The sequence below is a fragment of the Serinus canaria genome, chromosome 20 (genome assembly GCF_022539315.1).
Source record: "Serinus canaria isolate serCan28SL12 chromosome 20, serCan2020, whole genome shotgun sequence".
NCBI classification, from domain to species: Eukaryota; Metazoa; Chordata; class Aves; order Passeriformes; family Fringillidae; genus Serinus; species Serinus canaria.
The window spans coordinates 2,671,931-2,689,232 of NC_066333.1; the positions used below are offsets into that span (position 1 = coordinate 2,671,931).

The window sequence follows — 17,302 nt, forward strand, 5'->3', positions numbered from 1 at the left end:
ATAGATGAGCCTTCTGAGCACATGGAGTCAGATTCACCATGCCTGCCTTTGTTGGGGGAAACCCAAATACCATTGTTGGCCATGGCAGTGCTGGGCTGACAGTTGGACAGGATGATCCTGAAGGTATTTTCCAACCAAAACAATCCCACAATTCTATGATTAACTTATTCCCCCTGCAAATTCCCATGGCCATGGCCAACTCCCTCCCAACGCTGACCTCTGAAGGGAGAGGAAGCTTCCAGCAGTTGAACTGAATGTGAGTTTAAAATCAGTACAGATAAATTCTATTAAAAATGGATTGAAAGCCTTATTTTCATTGCTAAATCACAGTGAGTCCTGTAATGAAACGTTTTGACTCGACACACTGGAGGTCTCAGATGGCAATTTTCTGAAATGGAGCATTTCTCTACGTTTGTCTTTGGCTTTATGGCATTCAGGAAATATTACATTTGCTCCATTCAGAACAAAATTACTTTTCAAAATGTCAGCCTGAAGAAGAGTTTGCCTGTGAAAAGTAACTATTTCTTCAAACAGTATCAGTTCCCTTAATAAAAGCTATTACCTTTCTCCACAATCTCCAGATCTTTTATTATAGACTCAAAGAGTGGTTTGGGTTGGAAGGGACCTTAAAGCTCCTCCAGTTCCATCCCCCTGCCATGGGCAGGGACACCTTCCACTGGAGCAGGTTTGTGCCCATCACAGCACCACAGAATTTACTGTGTTCAGCTGCAGAGCTGGTGGGTGCTCTTAAATGTGGTACCTGATGCCCTCACAGCAATGAAATAGGAATTCCTGTATCTCAGTGTTTTAGAGAGGCCACAGCTGGATGCTGCTCTATGGAGAACATTTTTGATTATTTTTCCTCTATAACAGCAAAATAAGAGTGGTTTTACCTTTTTTTTTTCCCAGTATGGTGGGAAAACAAAGTATTCAGAGCTATGCAGAGATAAATTTAATTATAGCAAGACTTGCCTGGAGCAAAACCTGCAATTTCTGGACAGTGAGAGGACAAGTAAATGAGACTTCCTAAAACTAAATGCAAATAAATAAAAAACCAATAAAGTCTGTGCCTATCTTCATCCCCATCACTTGCTTTTCCTCTGAACTCTTTCTTTTTTTATGCCACTCTTCATCTGTCCCTGTCTCTTTTAGAGATCTGGTATTGGGATGTGCTGCTGGGTGGGGTCTGGGGCAGGACTGGGCAGGGGCAGCCAGTGGCTCATTCTGCTGCAGGGAGGGGGGATTGCTCCAGGCAGGAGCCTCTGTGCTCCCTGGGCCAGCCCTGGCTCAAGCCTGGCCACCACAAGGGTGAGCTCAGGCATTGTGCTCTCTGATGTTTCTCTGGTGAACTGGAAGTTCTGGAAGATTCCTGGTGGATTATCTGGGTTTTGATCATAGAATCCCAGAATGGTTTGGGTTGAAGGCACAGTTTTGATCCACCCCTGCCATGGGCAGGAACCCCTTCCTCTGTCCCAGGGTGCTCCAAGCCCTGTCCAGCCTGGCCTTGGACACTTCCAGGGATCCAGGGGCAGCCACAGCTGCTCTGGGTGACCTGTGCCACCACCCTCATTGCAAAGAACCATCCCTAAGGGTCTCCTGTTGGGAATTTTGCAGTCCTGCCCTGCACCCACACAGGGCTCCATCAAGGACACTGAACTGCCTGTCCCCAGGAATCACCACGCTGACGTGGGATCTGAACAAAGCTCCTCACAAATCCTCTGTGTAAAGGCAGCTCTAGTGTAGCATTTATAACCTTTAAAATTTTAATTTAAACATTGACAAAACCACGTTACTTTCTAATTAAATCCCATTTTCTCCCAGGGATTTTAATTTTGAAGTAATTTATCAGATTTAAGGATCCTCAAAACATTTTGCATGTTTTTCTTCCTAACCTGCCATGCCCACTGATTTATTTTCCTTATTCATTAGCAGGAGGATTCATTAGTCATTAAGTGAGTGGGAGGGTTGGAGGGAAGGAGGGGGGAGGAAATAAAAATGGTTAGTGATTATGAAAACAAAAAAATCAGAGCTGTAAGAAGCATATGTCGGGATCGTAATCCTGACACCTCTGTGTCTCAGCAAAGCAGCCAGTAATTGTACCATAATGAAATGTTCTTGTTTGATAACAAGTTAATTAGAGAAGACAATTATTGCAAACCCTGCTGACGCCCACGAGCGGCTCCGTGTCGCGCAGGCACTGAGTGACAGCCGGAGCTCTTCTCTGTCACCTCTGCATCCCAGCCCTCCTGCTCCAGCAGGAATCCTGCTTCCCAAGCCTGGGGGACGAGGGGAAGGGCTCAAACTCTCCCCCAAAGAATCGAGGGGTGCACTGACCCCAAGCGGGAGGGTCTCTGCTGCAATCCCAGGTGGGGTTTGGGGCGTTTTGCTTCATAAAAAAGGTGGAATGTCAGGACAGGAGAGATGGGAAGTGCAGGAAAGGTGTCCAGGAGGAAAGCTGGGGGGGAAAGACCAAGAGGAGCCACCATGATGTAGCAAAGGAGGCACGGGGTGATGCTCTGCATGTAGGAAAAGAGGCAAAATGGGCTTAAATTGCACCAAGGGAAATGTTGGATAAGCACTGGGAAGCCTTGGGAGCAGTAAGGATAATTAAGCACGGGAAGACATTGCCTGGGGAGATGTGTAATCTCCACCACTGAGGGTTTAAGAACAGATTAGGAACACATCCATCAGGAATGGCTTAAGTAGAGATGATCCTGACTTCAGGCATCAGTATGGTCTGGCTGACCTCTTAAGTCTCTCCTTGCCCTTCTTTCTATGATTCCATGACTGGTTTTTTCTTCTCCTAAATGTGTAAATGTGGTTTTTATTCTGCTCGTAAGTCTGCAGGGTTTTTCTTGTAACTATTATACACTTTCCTGCAAGATATGTCTTCAGATCACCCTAACTTGTGGCTTATGCACAAGATGTCTCAAAGCACGTCCTCCCTTTCTCTCCACACATCCTTACCACAGCCACTGGAGAGGCAAATGGGAAACATGGACAGGTTATCCTTACTTCTTCCCAGATCTTCCTTTCCTCCTTGCATCCCATTCTGTATGCCCTTCAAGACTTATTCTGTCCCTCCCACCATTAAAACCAACTAACCAACCTACATTTCCAGAATAAAGCCTGTGGTCTGCATTGTAACTCTTGAGGTCAACATCCCTGAGGGTACCTCCAGGGAAGACTCTGGCTGTGGGAACTGTTTGAATGGTTTCAGGAGAGCTCCTGCTTTATCCTGGTGGAGACACAGTGCTGGGAAGCAATTCCTTTGGAGAATGTATGGAAGAGCCTGCAATGAAGCAGGAGATGCCATTGTTTAAAGATGAGAGAGATTCCTGCTCTCCACTGCCTCAACTTCATGGGGTGGCTGTGGCATTCATATTCTCTGGAAAAATCCCTTCACTCAGGATTTTTCCCCTGGGAAGCTGATGATCCTCAGAGAAAAGGAAAACAATTCTGATCTCATTTGCTTCTCCTGTGCTGTGCTCACATGTGGAATGTGTTTGGAGATTGTTCACCCACAGGTGGTTGTTCCATTGCATTCTGCTGGGAGTTGTTTTCACTCTTTGCCCACTCAGAGCCAGGCTGTGTCAGGGCTCTGGAGAGTCACCAGTTTGCATTGTTATCTTTTTAGCATTCTGTCTGTATCCTTTCTGTATTCTTTAGTACAGTTTAGTATTCTTTAATAGAATATAGTATCATAAAATAATAAATGAGTCTTCTGATTAGATGGAGTCAGATTCATCATTCCTTCATCAGGGCACCCCACAAATACATCAGGGTGGAAGTCATCCCCCTCTCCATGTGAGGGCACAAGAGTATTCCCAGGACAATCCACTGAAGAGTCCAAAGGGAACAGGAGGGTGACTAATCCAAACCTGAACCTCCAATGAAAACCACACACCATTGGCCTTCCAAACCTCTGATCTTGCTCTCCAGGAAGGACAGTAACACTCCTGGAGCTGTTAAAAGCAGATCTGACCTTTCCCATGCTCCCCATCATTATCCTGCTCTCCACCAGATCTCTCTTGAAGCCTTGTTTGGGGTTGGTGCTTTGATCCCTCTCTGGTGCAGGGCTTTCCTCAATGTCCAGAAGATGCTGAAACCTCCTTCCAGGTCAGGGTAACTGCCTGGACCCTTCCAGCCCTCACTGCCAGGGCTTTGGGGCTGCAGGAGGAAAGTGCATCCTGCTGTGGCTCTGGCTCTGACAGCTCGGTGCAAAGCTGCAGTTGGGCAGTTTGTAGCATGGCTGTTCCTGTAGGATCTCTCCCCTCTGGTGGCTCTTCCATGAAACAACTTCACAGCTGGTCCTCAATGCCTCTGTCCCACCACAGACCCTGCAGTGTCCAGTCAGCAGCTGAGGGTTCAGGTTCAATGAGCAGAGGGATCTGAATAAATGGGTGATCTATTACTTTCTGCTGAGCAATTCTTCTGCTGGGTAGTTTACCCCTGGAGTGTGATGATCCCTGGAGCTGTGTTGTTCTCCAGGCTGTACATTTGTGCCAGAAAATCCCATTTGTGTTTGGCCATGGAGTCACTCAGCATTACTGAACTGGTTCTGGTGAAGTATGAGCAAGAACTCATCTCTGGTACCTTTGTGTCCCAGTCTCAAAAACTCAACTGAAAATGCTGGCTTTGCCCAATCTCTGCTCATTTCAGATGGGAAGCTCTGGGTCAGCCTGGGATCACCCAGCAGATTGCTTGGGAGTTCCTTGGTTCCTCTGCTCTCAGTTCCCAGGGCCTATGGAAGCACCTGCCCTGGGCTTTGACTTTGTGGCTGGATTTGCTGACAAAAAGAGTCCAGAGACTCCCTCAGCTGCCACCTTGGCATTGATCTCTGTGGTCTCCACCATTCCTTGCCTCCAATCCAACCTCCTCTTCACCAAAAATACTGCAGGGAACAGAGAGGTGCTCGGAGAGGGAAGAGCAGAAATTGGCAGAGGAGAGTGAATCCCACCAGGCACTTCTCTGCAGTCTCCAGGCTTACCAGCCCCAGGAGATGCCCCTGAGGGAGGCAGTCACCAGGGCTGCTGTCACCTGCTCTTGAGCAGATGTGGCCCATGGTGGCCCTGTGGAGACAGAGGAAGGGCTGTGGGTGGCACAGACCGGGACCGGGCTGTCCGTGCCAGGGGAAAATCCTCCTGGGGAATTAGCAGAGCTTGCTCCAATCTAGAGCTCAATTTCTTCTAATTTCTGTCAAATCAGGCAGCCCTTTTAAACCTTGCTGGGGAACTCTGCTTGAGATCTGCTAACGGAAAAACTCCCACGGAGGCACAGGATTCTGGAGCTGGGACCTGGAGGATTCCTCTGACAGGAACCCCACTGGATGCTAATGGCTGAATTAGCATTTCACTCTGCAGCAAAGTCGGAGCTATCTCTGCAGGAACAGCTGCTAAACTATTTGCAAAGTTCAAAGAGGATGTATTCATTTTTAAATTTTTTTTTCCTCGAGTCACATTCTTCAGATTCCCATGTAAGCTCCTTAGGAAGGGCCACGGCAGCTGTTGAAGAATGAAGATTACAACGTCCTGCCAAGGCAGCGCTGGGGATATTTAGGGTATTGTTATTTATTCCTATTCTACAGCCACACTGGAAGGGGTTAAAATGGGGAAGAAAATGGTGCTTTGCCGAACAGGTGTCCTTGAGCAGTACCCAAGGACACGGAGATTGCTAATCCTGTATTCCACAGCATGATCAAATCACCAGGCAACAGATATAAATAAAAAAAGGCAGGAAATAAGGAAATTTAGATACAAGTGTGTCAGAGGGAAAATGAAGATTCATTGTGAAGAGGCTGAGAAGAGAAGAAGAAGAAGGAACAAAATGACAAAGCCACAAATGATAAACCAGTAAGAACAAAAGAAAGGGGGGAGAAAAAAGCCTCTCTGTGAAATGCATGTCTGTGACAGCAGCAGCCAAATCAAAGATGCTGCTAGATTATATGGTTTCTTGCATAATATGCATTCTGGTTCCCTTTCTGTGTTTGTCTTTCAGCTGGTGCACAGGGAAAAAAAAAACCATATCTGAAATGGGACGTGAGCAACCTTTATTTTCCTTGTTTCATCAGGAGGAGAAAGCAAATTTGCTTTGTGGGAGCAGCAGCACCTGCTCAATGGCAAATAAATAGCTCCAGCTTTGATATTACAGTGCATATAATCATTAGCAGCACAAATGGCAGAGGATTAACCCCCTGTGTGCTGGCCAGGACTACCTGGCAAAGGGCTGGCACGTCACTGCTGCCAGCAGAAAAGCTCCAGGAGGTGTCTGTGGAGAGGGGCTGGGGCTCTGGAGGGGGCACAGGACCACCCTTCCCTGTCTGGCAAGGCTACAAGCCACCAGCACTGGGCTTCCCCCAGCCCTTTGGCCCTGGCATGGGGGCCAGCCCAGCTCTGTGCACCCCAGATCTGTGTGCAGGATGGAGCAGGGCATGGCTGGACACGGGGCAGGCACAGCAGGAACGTGTCAGGGGCTGCTCACACGTGGGGGAATGACAAAGTGCTCTGGGTTTATGGAGCAGCTCCCCTGGAACCCCCTCCCTGCTGCTTTCCCACAAGGTGGAACCAAAACACCCCCAGGACTGGGCCCACTGGAGGGCAGAGGGTAAGGTTTGTAAACCTTCTCTGAGGAGAAACCCCAGGGATGTAAAGAACTGCTCAGTGACACCTTGGGGCTGGGCTCTGCTCCTCTGGGGATCCAAGTGTGGGACCAGCTCCAGAGCAGATCCCACAGCCTCACATCCACCCCTTCTCCAGCCAGGGAGAGGGGAACTGTTCTCTAACTAAACCTTTGGTCACAATTTAGCCAAAATACCCAGATTTGGCTCTTGCTTGCCTGCTGTGCCACCTCTGTGCTGGCTTTTCCCCAGGTTGCTTTCTGCAGTGAGGACATGAAGCCACAGTTGTCCACAAAGCTAAAAGCAGGGTCCTTGGTGAAACTCTTCCCTTCTCCAGCTTTTCCACCCCTTCTCAGAGCACAATCCTGCCTGCTGATGGGCTGGTGCAGCCATGTGGCAGGCTGGACCCCCAGGCTGCAGCAGGATTTTGGCCTGTGATGCTGCCTGTGCTGCTTGGACACCATCCCCTCTGCAGATGTGCCAGGAGAGCCCCTGGAATGCCTGCTTGCCTTCATCACAGGGAATGTGTGCACCACATCCTGCAGGAAACACCTACAGGACAGCCCCGGCACTTGTTTTCACTTGTTCAAGGCATTTCAAAATTTTCTTTTCCTTTTCCCCTTTCCATTGCGTTGCCTTGTGGATCTAAAAAAAGCTTCACCAGGGGTGTTGGCAGAGGAAAGCAAACAGGGGCTAAATAAACTCTCCTCCAGCCAGACACTTCCCGAGCGAACGTGCCACATCACACAAACCAGCCCCAGGCTGCCAGAGCCAAAGAGAAATCGTGTCCCTGCAGCCAGAGTCCCGAGCTAACTGTTGTGGGAGAGAAGTATCCAGCTGGAGACAAAGCCAGGAAGTTAATATTTAAGCATTCAGACAAGGAACAAATGACTTAATTAAATCAATTACAGTGGGAGAAATGGAGCCACTTAGAAAGCGTGTGTAAAGAGACGGGAGGCTGCTGCGAGCTCATGAAAGAGAGGGAGGAGGGAGAGTTAGCAGGGAAGATAAACGGGCTGGTTTAATCCCTGCTGTTAATTAAGAGCTGAGCGTTTGCACTGCGCTGAGTCAGGGCGGCAGCAGCGCTCCCCGAGCTGTGCTGGTATTTGTGACCTGGTGCGGTAAAGGAGGGCCAGGCTGAGATGCTGGGGGGATGCAGGCAGGAGAAAGGGGTGGCACAAAGCTTTTCCACACTCCTGAACCTCCCACACCCTGAAGCAAGAGCAGAAACCAAGCCCCCATCCTGCAGCTTGCCAGGGCTGGGGTCGCCCTCCTGACCTTCCTCCCCTCTTCAGATTTCTCTTTCTCTTTCAGATCCTGCCTGCATGATCCTACAGTGATCCTCCCGAAGAGGAGAAAAGGGAGCAGCAAAAGGGCTTTCATCCCTGGGGATCCTCTGCTCTTACTCCTGACTCAGTGTGGGGTGGAAATCAAGGTTCTATCCCAGCAGAATTTCCAGTTAAATGTTTTTTCCCCTCCCTGCTGCTCTCTCCCCAGATGAAGCTGCTTCCAGTGCTGGCCAGGGACACCCAGTGACACAAAGCTTTTTCACACTCCTGAACCTCCCACACCCTGAAGCAACAGCAGAAACCAAGCCCCCATCCTGTAGCTTGCCGGGGCTGGGGTCCCGCTCCTGACCTTCCTCCCCTGTTCAGATGGGGAATTTCTGCCTGCATGATCCTACAGTGATCCCCCCAAAGAGGAGAAAAGGGAGCAGCAAAAGAGCTGGAAACCCCTGGGGAGTGGAAATCAAGGTTCTCTCCCAGCAGAACTTCCAGTTAAATGCTTTTTCCCTCCCTGCTGCTCTCTCCCCAGATGAACCTGCTCCCATGCTGGCCAGGGACACCCAGCTGGAAAAGAGCTCCCAGCTAAAGCCTGTTTGGGTGCAGGACACATCACACACCGAGCCAGGTCTCACCCTGCCTGACAAACAGCCCTCCTTGCTCTGGGAAGTGTTCCCTGGGGTTCTCTCCATAGGAAATGAGCAATTACAGCTTTTGTAACTGACTCAGCAGCAGCCAAAGAGGGAAAGCAGGACCTGGAATTCTCCACGTGAAGCAGGCAAAGTGGCTGACAGCTTTGGGGCAGCAAGGTTTCCTCTGGGAGGCCACTTCAGACATCTCCTTCTGAAGCTTTTAAAGCCTGACTGCTGGGTTTGAAGCCAGCAGCACAGGGAGTTAATAGTGTTTAGCCTGTTGGCTGTCACTCCTTGTAAGTAAATAAGCAAATACAAACCCATCTCCTACCTCAAGCTGTAAAGCCCCACGTCAGGGAAAGGCCACTGATGGCTGTGCAGAGTTTGAGCTTTTCAAGAATAATTAGTTGTCATAAAAATTTGCTCTTCCCCATGCAACAACAGCAATTTTGCACAGTGGGCACTTCAGCACTGCTCCTAAAAACAGCTTTTCAGCTGCACTCCAGCCTGTGGAAGCCCCTGGCCATGCCCTGAACAGGCCTGCACCATGGAAATACACATTTCAACAGCTGAAAGACAAAAATAAATAACTCAGTAACTCACTTGCTTTTGTTCTTCTCCCAGGCTGTCCCACATGGATGCCACGATTTTCGACACGTCCCCGAAGGTGGCGTTGGGGTTTTGCCCTTTGATGGCTGCTTGTGTGTCTCTGAAAAACAGGGCATAGGCTGACACGGGCTTCTGGGGCTCATTGGGGTCCTTCTTCTTCTTCTTCTTTTGGCTTTTGGGCTTTTTGCCCAGGTCTGTCGAGGGTCTTTTCTCTCCAGTAGCCTGCAAAACCAAGAGATGAAGCTTAGCTAAGGTCTGATGCCAGCCCCTGCTACAGCTGCTGAGCCAAGGAGATCAGAGGGAATGGGAAGTGGAGATGTCCCAGTGTGGAGAGGGGGGCAGCAGCTCTGGAGGTCTCTTTGTCCCCCAGGAGGAAAACCTAAATACACCAGATGGTAGAGAATGAAAGCACTGGCTGGATCTCTGCATCCTGGAGGGCAAAGAGCACACCAGCCCCTCCACCTGCAGCCCTGAGCTCAAGGCACCACCATCAGCTGCACAGGTTGTTGAATTACTTGGAAAGACACAGCTCTAAACATCAAGATCTTGTGAAAACAATGCCTCCAGCTGAGCTGGGGACAAACAGCCCCTTCTCCTGATGGATTGGTCACTTTGAGCATGTGCCTTGGCCATTTTGGTCAATTTGAGCACGTGCTTGGCAGTGCCAGGATTTAAGAGGCTTCCCTTCAGCTGGCAGAGGCCAGGCATGGGGAGGAAAAGGGCAGCAGCGTTCCTGCTCTGCACTCTGTAGCTCTTGACTGATCATTAATTTCAGTATCAGTGCAGTGACATTTGTCAAACAGACAGTGACCATTAGTGAATGAGCAGAGAGACCACACAAATTGCATTTAATTTAAAATTGCCCAATTGGGCTTGAATGGGAGGCCTGGAGGTGAAAGGCCAGCTTATTAGGAGGGAAAAAAAAATGCATGACAGGGCTTCAGCCCATTAGGAAGTGAGATGGTATTTTAACTAACTGTGACTGAGTGGAGTGCTGTGGGGAACCTGCTCCCACACAGCCAGTGACCAAACCAGGAGCTGGAACAGCAGCAGCACAACCCCAGCTGCATTTACAGCTCAGGCAGCACCAAAGAGCACATGGGATTTAAGGAAAACAGCAGCAGGGAGCAGAGCAGAGCAGGATTTGGTATTCATGGGGTTTTCCAGGTGTGACACACCTGGGATGAGACAACAGCCTGGGCTTGGACCTCAGCAGGATTTTGACCAACCCAAGCCATGTTCATGGCTGAAGTCAACCCCCAGAGCCAGTGCCTCACTGCCCAGAGCATCTGCAGCCCCAAGGGTCATCCCCATGGTCAGGGGGACCAGGGAGGCTGGCCAGGGGGATGAAGACTTGGCCACCTGCCCATGGTGGCCACTGGCATTGGACCTGCCCTGGAGAGGCAGCAAAAGGTCAGTTTGGTGGCAGATGTGGACTGGGGCAAGGATGTGATCTCAAAACTTGGTGTCTTCTTAGATGTTGAACCCAGGAAGAGCTGAAACCTCATGGACACTGTGATTTTAATAACTGTGGAGAGTGGCCACTAATCCAGCTGGAATTTGGGCTGTACCCACCTGTCCCTCCCATTCATGTGCACCCACCCCCAAGCTACGGAGCAGGTAAATACACCAGTGAGGCTCAGACACCTCTGAAATTCAAAAGCCCCCTGGCTCAGAGGACCTGAAGGACTCATTTCTTTAACCTGTGACCTTCTAGCTCACAAGATTATTTTCTGCTTGTTAGATGTTGTTTTGATGCAGAAAAGCCCTTAATGGTCAGGTGGAAAAGCGACTGATGGGTGAAGGCAGCAGCTGTGCAGACAGAGAAAGCAAACAGAAACCTGCAGGCCACAGCGTGGGTCTGCTGTGATTTCACTCAGCATCTCCTCCTCCCTCAAACATCACTCCCACCTGCCTGGGGGGTTTACAGGGCAAAAAAATGAGAGGGGTTGCCTTAAGGATAGGAAAAATTCGAATCTCTGCAAGCTGTCATCATCTGGACATCTCCAAATTTCCTGCCCCATGGGCACCACTGGCTCAGGAAAGCAGAAGATCCAACCCCAAAGCTGTGCCCTGCTCAGGGACTCCTGGTGGCTGACAGGAAAGCTGGGTGATGCAGGTGGTGGAAGAGAGACAGAAGCTGGTGTGTCACTACCCTGAAACTCATTTTCTCCTGACATGAAAGATTTCAGCTCCCAGGTGCACAAAGCCTGGAGCTTTGTGACGCAGCCTTTGGGAGATGGCAGGCTGTGGGATCCAGCAGCACAACCCTCCCACAGTGTTCCCTGAACATGGAATCACAGAGTTTGAAAAATTCCATTTGTTTTTAACCTCATGTATCCCTTCTTTTTACAGTTTTATCCACTGAAGCTCTGTTTCCACCCACATGAGCACTCTGCTTTGAAATGCCCCAATCTGAAGTGAAATCTGCCAATGGATGAAAAAACTACAGGGTTGATGGGAATCCATTTTCCTGGATTTCCATGAAGAGAGAAAGGTTTTTGCTCAGTCCTATCATTTTCCTAGTTTTCCAGCCTGTGCACTGTTTGCTGCTCTGGTTATACACTCAGACCCTGTCACAACATCTATTTGGGTGGGACAAGGATGCAATACCAGTGCCTTCAGGAGAAGGTTTTCCATGGAAGGCTTTAACCAAAGTCCCCAGGGAGCCCAGTAATTCACCTGCAGGCACAGAGGCACTGTGTGTGCAGTTTGCCCTCAGTAAATAACAGCCACAGATTCCTGGAATATGGCACATGTTGTTTGGCTTTGCCGGTGCACTTGGAGAGAGATGGACAAAAACCAAGGTGTGCCCAAACCCCCAGGAATTCCTCGGGTTTGTTGGTGCCACAGCAGCAGTTGTGTTGGCTGTAGAGACCATTTGGGCACTGCTGAATACTAAAGACACCACCTTGGTGAACTAAAAGGCAGAAGACTCTTTGAATTCCTGTTTGCTTTCCTTAGCACATCCAATGAGCTCAGTTAAATCCCACCACGAGTTATTTTCCTTCCCTGTTTCAGTCTCCTCTAACCACCACCAGAAATCTAATTTAGCTCCAAGCATTTGCAGACTCTTAGCCCTGAAGCTGCTTTGCTCATTGTGATCTTCATCCCAGGAAATCCTGTGGCCTGATGGGACTGGTAAAACGTGGGGGCAGAAGAACAGCTCTGAGCTCCAAACCTGCTGTGTGAGTGCCAGCCTGCCATGCTAGACTCACCCTAGGCTGGCAACAGTGTCCTCATCCTTGGGAAAGTCTCTCACTACAAATGTCAAAACAAGGCTGTGGGGATACCAGCTGGTTTCTCTGGCTCTGGACTGAGGGTACTTGAGGCAGCAGTTCATGTTCAGACTCAGGTGTTTATTATTTCTTATCAGTGAAACAGTCTCACTGCTGTGAGTTCAGCAGCTTTGCATTAGAAGGCACAAAATGCCCAACAATCTCTTGTTCCAAGGGCTTTTAAGACTAAACTCCAATTAAGAGCTGACACCTGGATTATTTCCCCTTTTAACCCAATAACTGATCCCACAGAGCTGCAATGGAGACTTTCCCACCCAATTACAAAATGCCACCCAAACCCATGGAGAAGGAGGAAGAAGAAGCCCAGGATGACACCCTCTGCCCTCCATCTTGTCTTGCTTCCATCCACAACATGTTAAAAATCCCAAACCCTCAATTTCTCACCCAGTGACACACCTGCACTGCTCTCTATAATCTATTGCACACTTTTGTAGATTCTGGTTTATCTTGAAGTCTGGGAAACTTTCTCCATGGATGAGGGTCAGAGTCAGTGCTGCCCTGGGGATCAGGGCACCCCAGTGCAGACAGAGAAATATTCCTGTGCCCTGGGTTTGCACACAAGACCAGAAGTCTGTGGTTTTATTTAGCACAATTTGCCCCTCCCTGAAAAGCACCAAAGGCGGCGCGGCCGCGCGTACCTTGTAATGCGACTCGGTCTCCTCTTCCTGAGTGGAGCTGGAGGGAGATGGCGTGGCAGACTTGCTTCCCGGGGGTGAGGGGGAGCCATGGGTGACCCCGCTCCGGATGCCCATCTGGGAGATGAGCTGGGACTGGCTGAGGGCACCCATGGGGCCGCCCAGCATGCCGGGCCGGTTGAGCAGCGGCACTTGGCGGTTGGACTCGTAGGATGCGGCGTCCGAGTGCACCATCTCCTGGATCTAGGGGAGGAGGAGATCACTGTCACTGCAAAACTCATTCATTCATTCATTTGCCATACTGCCAAATCACTTTAAGGCTGATTTATTGTTTAAATTGCTCTAGATGGCTGGGAAAGTCTTCCTTGAGCTGGCTCCCAAGCGAGGTGAGGGCTGAGCACTGTGCACCCATTGCTGTGCCCATGAGCCTGACAGAGAGGGGCTAAATCAGCTTGGTGTGTGGGGCTGTGTGCCCAGAAGGTGCCCCTGACTGCCTCAGGGACCAATGGTGGCTGGCACCTATCAGGGATCTGGAAATGGTTCACAAACAAGTGATTTATGGCAAAATGACCAGGAGAAGGGAAGCACTTCCAAGCGTCATCCAGCCTGGCCTTGGACACTTCCAGGGATCCAGGGGCAGCCACAGCTTCTCTGGGTGACCTGTGCCAGGGCCTCAGCACCTTCACAGAGAAGAATTTCTTTCTAATATCCCATCTAAACCGACCCCCCTATAAATGAAAATCATTCCTCCTTGTCCTGTCCCTCCATCTCTTGTCCCAAGTCCCTCTCCAGCTCTCCTGGAGCCCCTTTAGGCACTGGAAGGGGCTCTAATGTTTTCCCAGAGGCTTCTCTTCCCCCGGTGAACACCCCCAGCTCTCCCAGCCTGGCTCCAGAGCAGAGGGGATCCAGCTTTTGGAGCATCTTCATGGCCTCCTCTGGACTCATTCCAGCAGGTCCAGCACCTCTACACCAAGAAGCAAATGAGAGATGAGAATGAGATGAGATGAGATGAGATGAGATGAGATGAGATGAGATGAGATGAGATGAGATGAGATGAGATGAGGACAAACCCTGCTGTTTTCTGCATAAAGACCCCATTCCCAGTTTGAATCGTTTTCCCCAAACCCCCATTTTCCCCCAGGGTCCATCCTTGCTGATCTGGTAGAGCTTGGTTCCTGCACAGCCTCATCCAACCATGGAGTGGGAGGGAGGCAAACCCTGCCTGAAACACTTGCCAGACTTTTCCCCTTTTACATTGATCTGATGAATGCTAGCACGAGTGTAAAGACCTGAGCTCCTGATCAGCCCACTGAGGTGCAATCCCTCGTTACCAGGGGAGCTTTGCCAGCTCCATCAGCAGCACACACAGAAGGAAACCCTGGGAAGACCTGTGAGGCCTCCAAAGGCTTCAGAGGACATAAATCCAAACACAAACCCAGATTTACTGCTGCAGGTCAGGAATCAAGAGCTTTACACCACACCTATACACAGATAGAATGCTCTGCTCTCCTTAGGACTCTCCAGCAGAAGAGAAGCAGTGTCAGCAGAGCAGCTTTCCCTGGATCTGCCCTTTTCCTCTGTTAGTTGTGAAGGGAAGGGATTGAACTCACAGGAATTAAATATATTCCTGCATTTCAACAGCACAAGTCAGACTGAGGCTGATTTAGGGGCCACACTGAATTGCTGCCCTTGTCTTTGGTGGTGTCAAGGAGGCAGCAGGGCTGGCTTTGCTTAGAGGCAGAGGGGCACAGAGCTTAATTATGCTTTGGTTAGGGGCATAGAGATTAACTATGGCAAGTGTTGTGTGCCCTTAAAACCTTATAATGTGCCCTTGAAACCTTACTGTGTGTCTTACTGCAGAGCTCTGGCTGTCCTGGTCATAAAGACATCGAGGATGAGGCAGCCACGGAGACAGACACCAGGCTTGGCCAGCACAGGAGGCACCAGAGATGCAAATTTTGCATTTAAACCGAATTTGCAAAAGTCATAGGAATGGTCTGGGTGAGACAGGCAGTGTCAGGGACTGTGCAAGGTGGGACACCGCTCCCATCTGCTGAGCAGCCAGCCATTCCCAAACTCCAGCCAAAAAAATGTACATTTGTCTTGGGTTTTGTCAGTTTAATCCAGACCTTTCATGTTGGAGAAGATCTGCCAGCTGCTAAGGAAAAGAATAATTTATTGTCCTTATTTTAAATTTAAATGAAGGGAAAGTTTAGAAGACGGGTGTTGGAGAAATGGGGCAGGCTATGAGATGTGGCTTAAAAAATTCTAAAATTTAAAATAGCTCGCTCACGTTTCAGCCACAGTAGTCTCCTGAGGAAATACTGTATTAAGACAATTTTTTTGAAACTTTTATTATGTGGCCAATGGACCACAACAGCTCTGTTTATCCATTAAATATGTAATCACACATTTTTCTTTACAGTGCATGTTATTTATGCATCAGAGCAGAACAAGTCCAGGAGTGCAATTATGGATATGGGCCACATGCTGTAAATGCCTCTGAAAATTTGTAGAAAAAACCAGGAACCTGAGCTTGGCTCAGAGAGCCCCTCCAGAAGCCCCATGCTCACAATAACCCCATCACAGAACCCTTTTAGTAGCAGAGACACAGCATTTTTCCTGGGACATTGTTCTCCAAGGATATCTTGGCCCAGATGCCTCCTCCCAACTTCTTTACATCACTAAAGGGACCCCAGAAGAAGGATGGGGACAGACCTTTATTCAGGTGAGAGGACAAGGGACAATGGTTTTAGACTAAAAGAGGGTTGGTTTAGGTTAGATATAATGTAGGAGGTTTTTACAATGGAGCTGGTAAAACACTGGCACAGATTTTCCAGAGCAGCTGTGGCTGCCCCTGGATCCCTGGAGGTGTCCAAGCCAGCAGGGACAGAGCACCCTGGGACAGTGGAAGGTGTCCCTGCCATGGCAGGGGTGGCACTGTGTGGCCTTTAAAGGTCCCTCCCAACCCAAAGCATTCTACAATTGTATGATATAAAAATGGTTTTAATTGAATACTGTTGGTCCTTCTCACCCTCTCCCACATCTCCATCTCTTCTCCCCCAGTCCAGGAGGTTCTGCAGGACATGCACAGCTCCTCACATGCACCCTGCTGGCCAGGAACTGCCCCCACCATTTGGCACTCACTGCATTTCTCTCCATTTCCCTTTTTTCCCTTTTTTTTATGCAATTTTAGAAGCTGGGCTGCCACCTCCCATCACTCCTGGTGACGACTCCTGGTGTCCCCAGGAGTGGTGGAAAAGCCACCTGAGTTTTCCAGCTGTGAAATATTTGGAGTGAAAATGAAGGTGGGTTGTCTGTGTGCAGCACTGGGGCTTCTTAGATAGGATTAAGGGTGAGGATGGCTCTCATTCCAGGCAAGGAAAGGGTTATTCCTGCTTCCCACTGTGGGATCCTGCTGACACTGGGCTATTTCAGGGGCACCCAAAGCAGGTGATCCCTCCAAAAACAGACCCAAGGAAAGAGAGACCTCCAGGAGCAGGATTTTGAGATGATTCCCTGCAGCAAACATCCTAATTAGCCAAGGAAGTGATGAATGAAACTGTGATCATGGCAAACCAAAGTGAAAGGAGGTAATGAATGCTGTGTGGAAGAAAACAGCCTGCTCCTGTGGGATGCAGTGCCAGCCCTGGGCTCAGTGGGGCTGTGCCATGCCTTTCCCTGCCCCAGAGCACTCAGCAGACCCACAGATGGAAACACAGGGGAATTAAACATCCCCCATAAATGTGATCAGCTCCTTCCCCGGGAGCAGAGGCTGGGAGAGGCAGGTCAGCTCCCCCTCCATCCCAGGAATTCAGCACTGCCAGCTCACCACGAGGTGCTGCAAAAGGCCCAGGATGGGTTTGCAGCCTGTGCTGGAAAGATGTTTTGCATCTCAGAGGAAACCCAGAGTGCAGTGTGATACAGTCATAGCTGAAGTAATTAAGTGCATCTTACTTAGCAGATTCCCAAAGGCTGTGCTAACTCAAAGACAGCTCCTTTTTCCCACAATATTTCAATTCTTTTAATGAATATGCATATCAGGCCCAGAAATGCTCCAGCTAATCCAGAGAAGGAGAGAAAAACAGGCAGACAAAGAGCACATGGTCCATGTTCCCTGTTCTGGGGAGAAGGGGAATTCAGGAGTGACAAATGCCTTGAGGAAGAGCCCAGCTGGGGACTGGGGTGCTCTGCTAACACAGGTCATGCCTCAAGCGTGTCAAGCCCA

The 17,302-nt window shown here is 49.5% G+C and overlaps 1 protein-coding gene across 1 annotated transcript in view; it reads right to left on the bottom strand.

The window, feature by feature from the left end:
* TOX2 (TOX high mobility group box family member 2) overlaps positions 1-17,302 on the bottom strand; it is a 167,889-nt gene that overhangs the window by 12,810 nt on the left and 137,777 nt on the right. Inside the window, exons 4-5 of the mRNA XM_030233377.2 lie at positions 13,078-13,317; positions 9,135-9,362 (exon numbers count right to left, since the gene is read on the bottom strand). Of these exons, the coding sequence (XP_030089237.2) occupies positions 9,135-9,362; positions 13,078-13,317 (468 nt within the window). The remainder of the gene's footprint in view (positions 1-9,134; positions 9,363-13,077; positions 13,318-17,302) is intronic.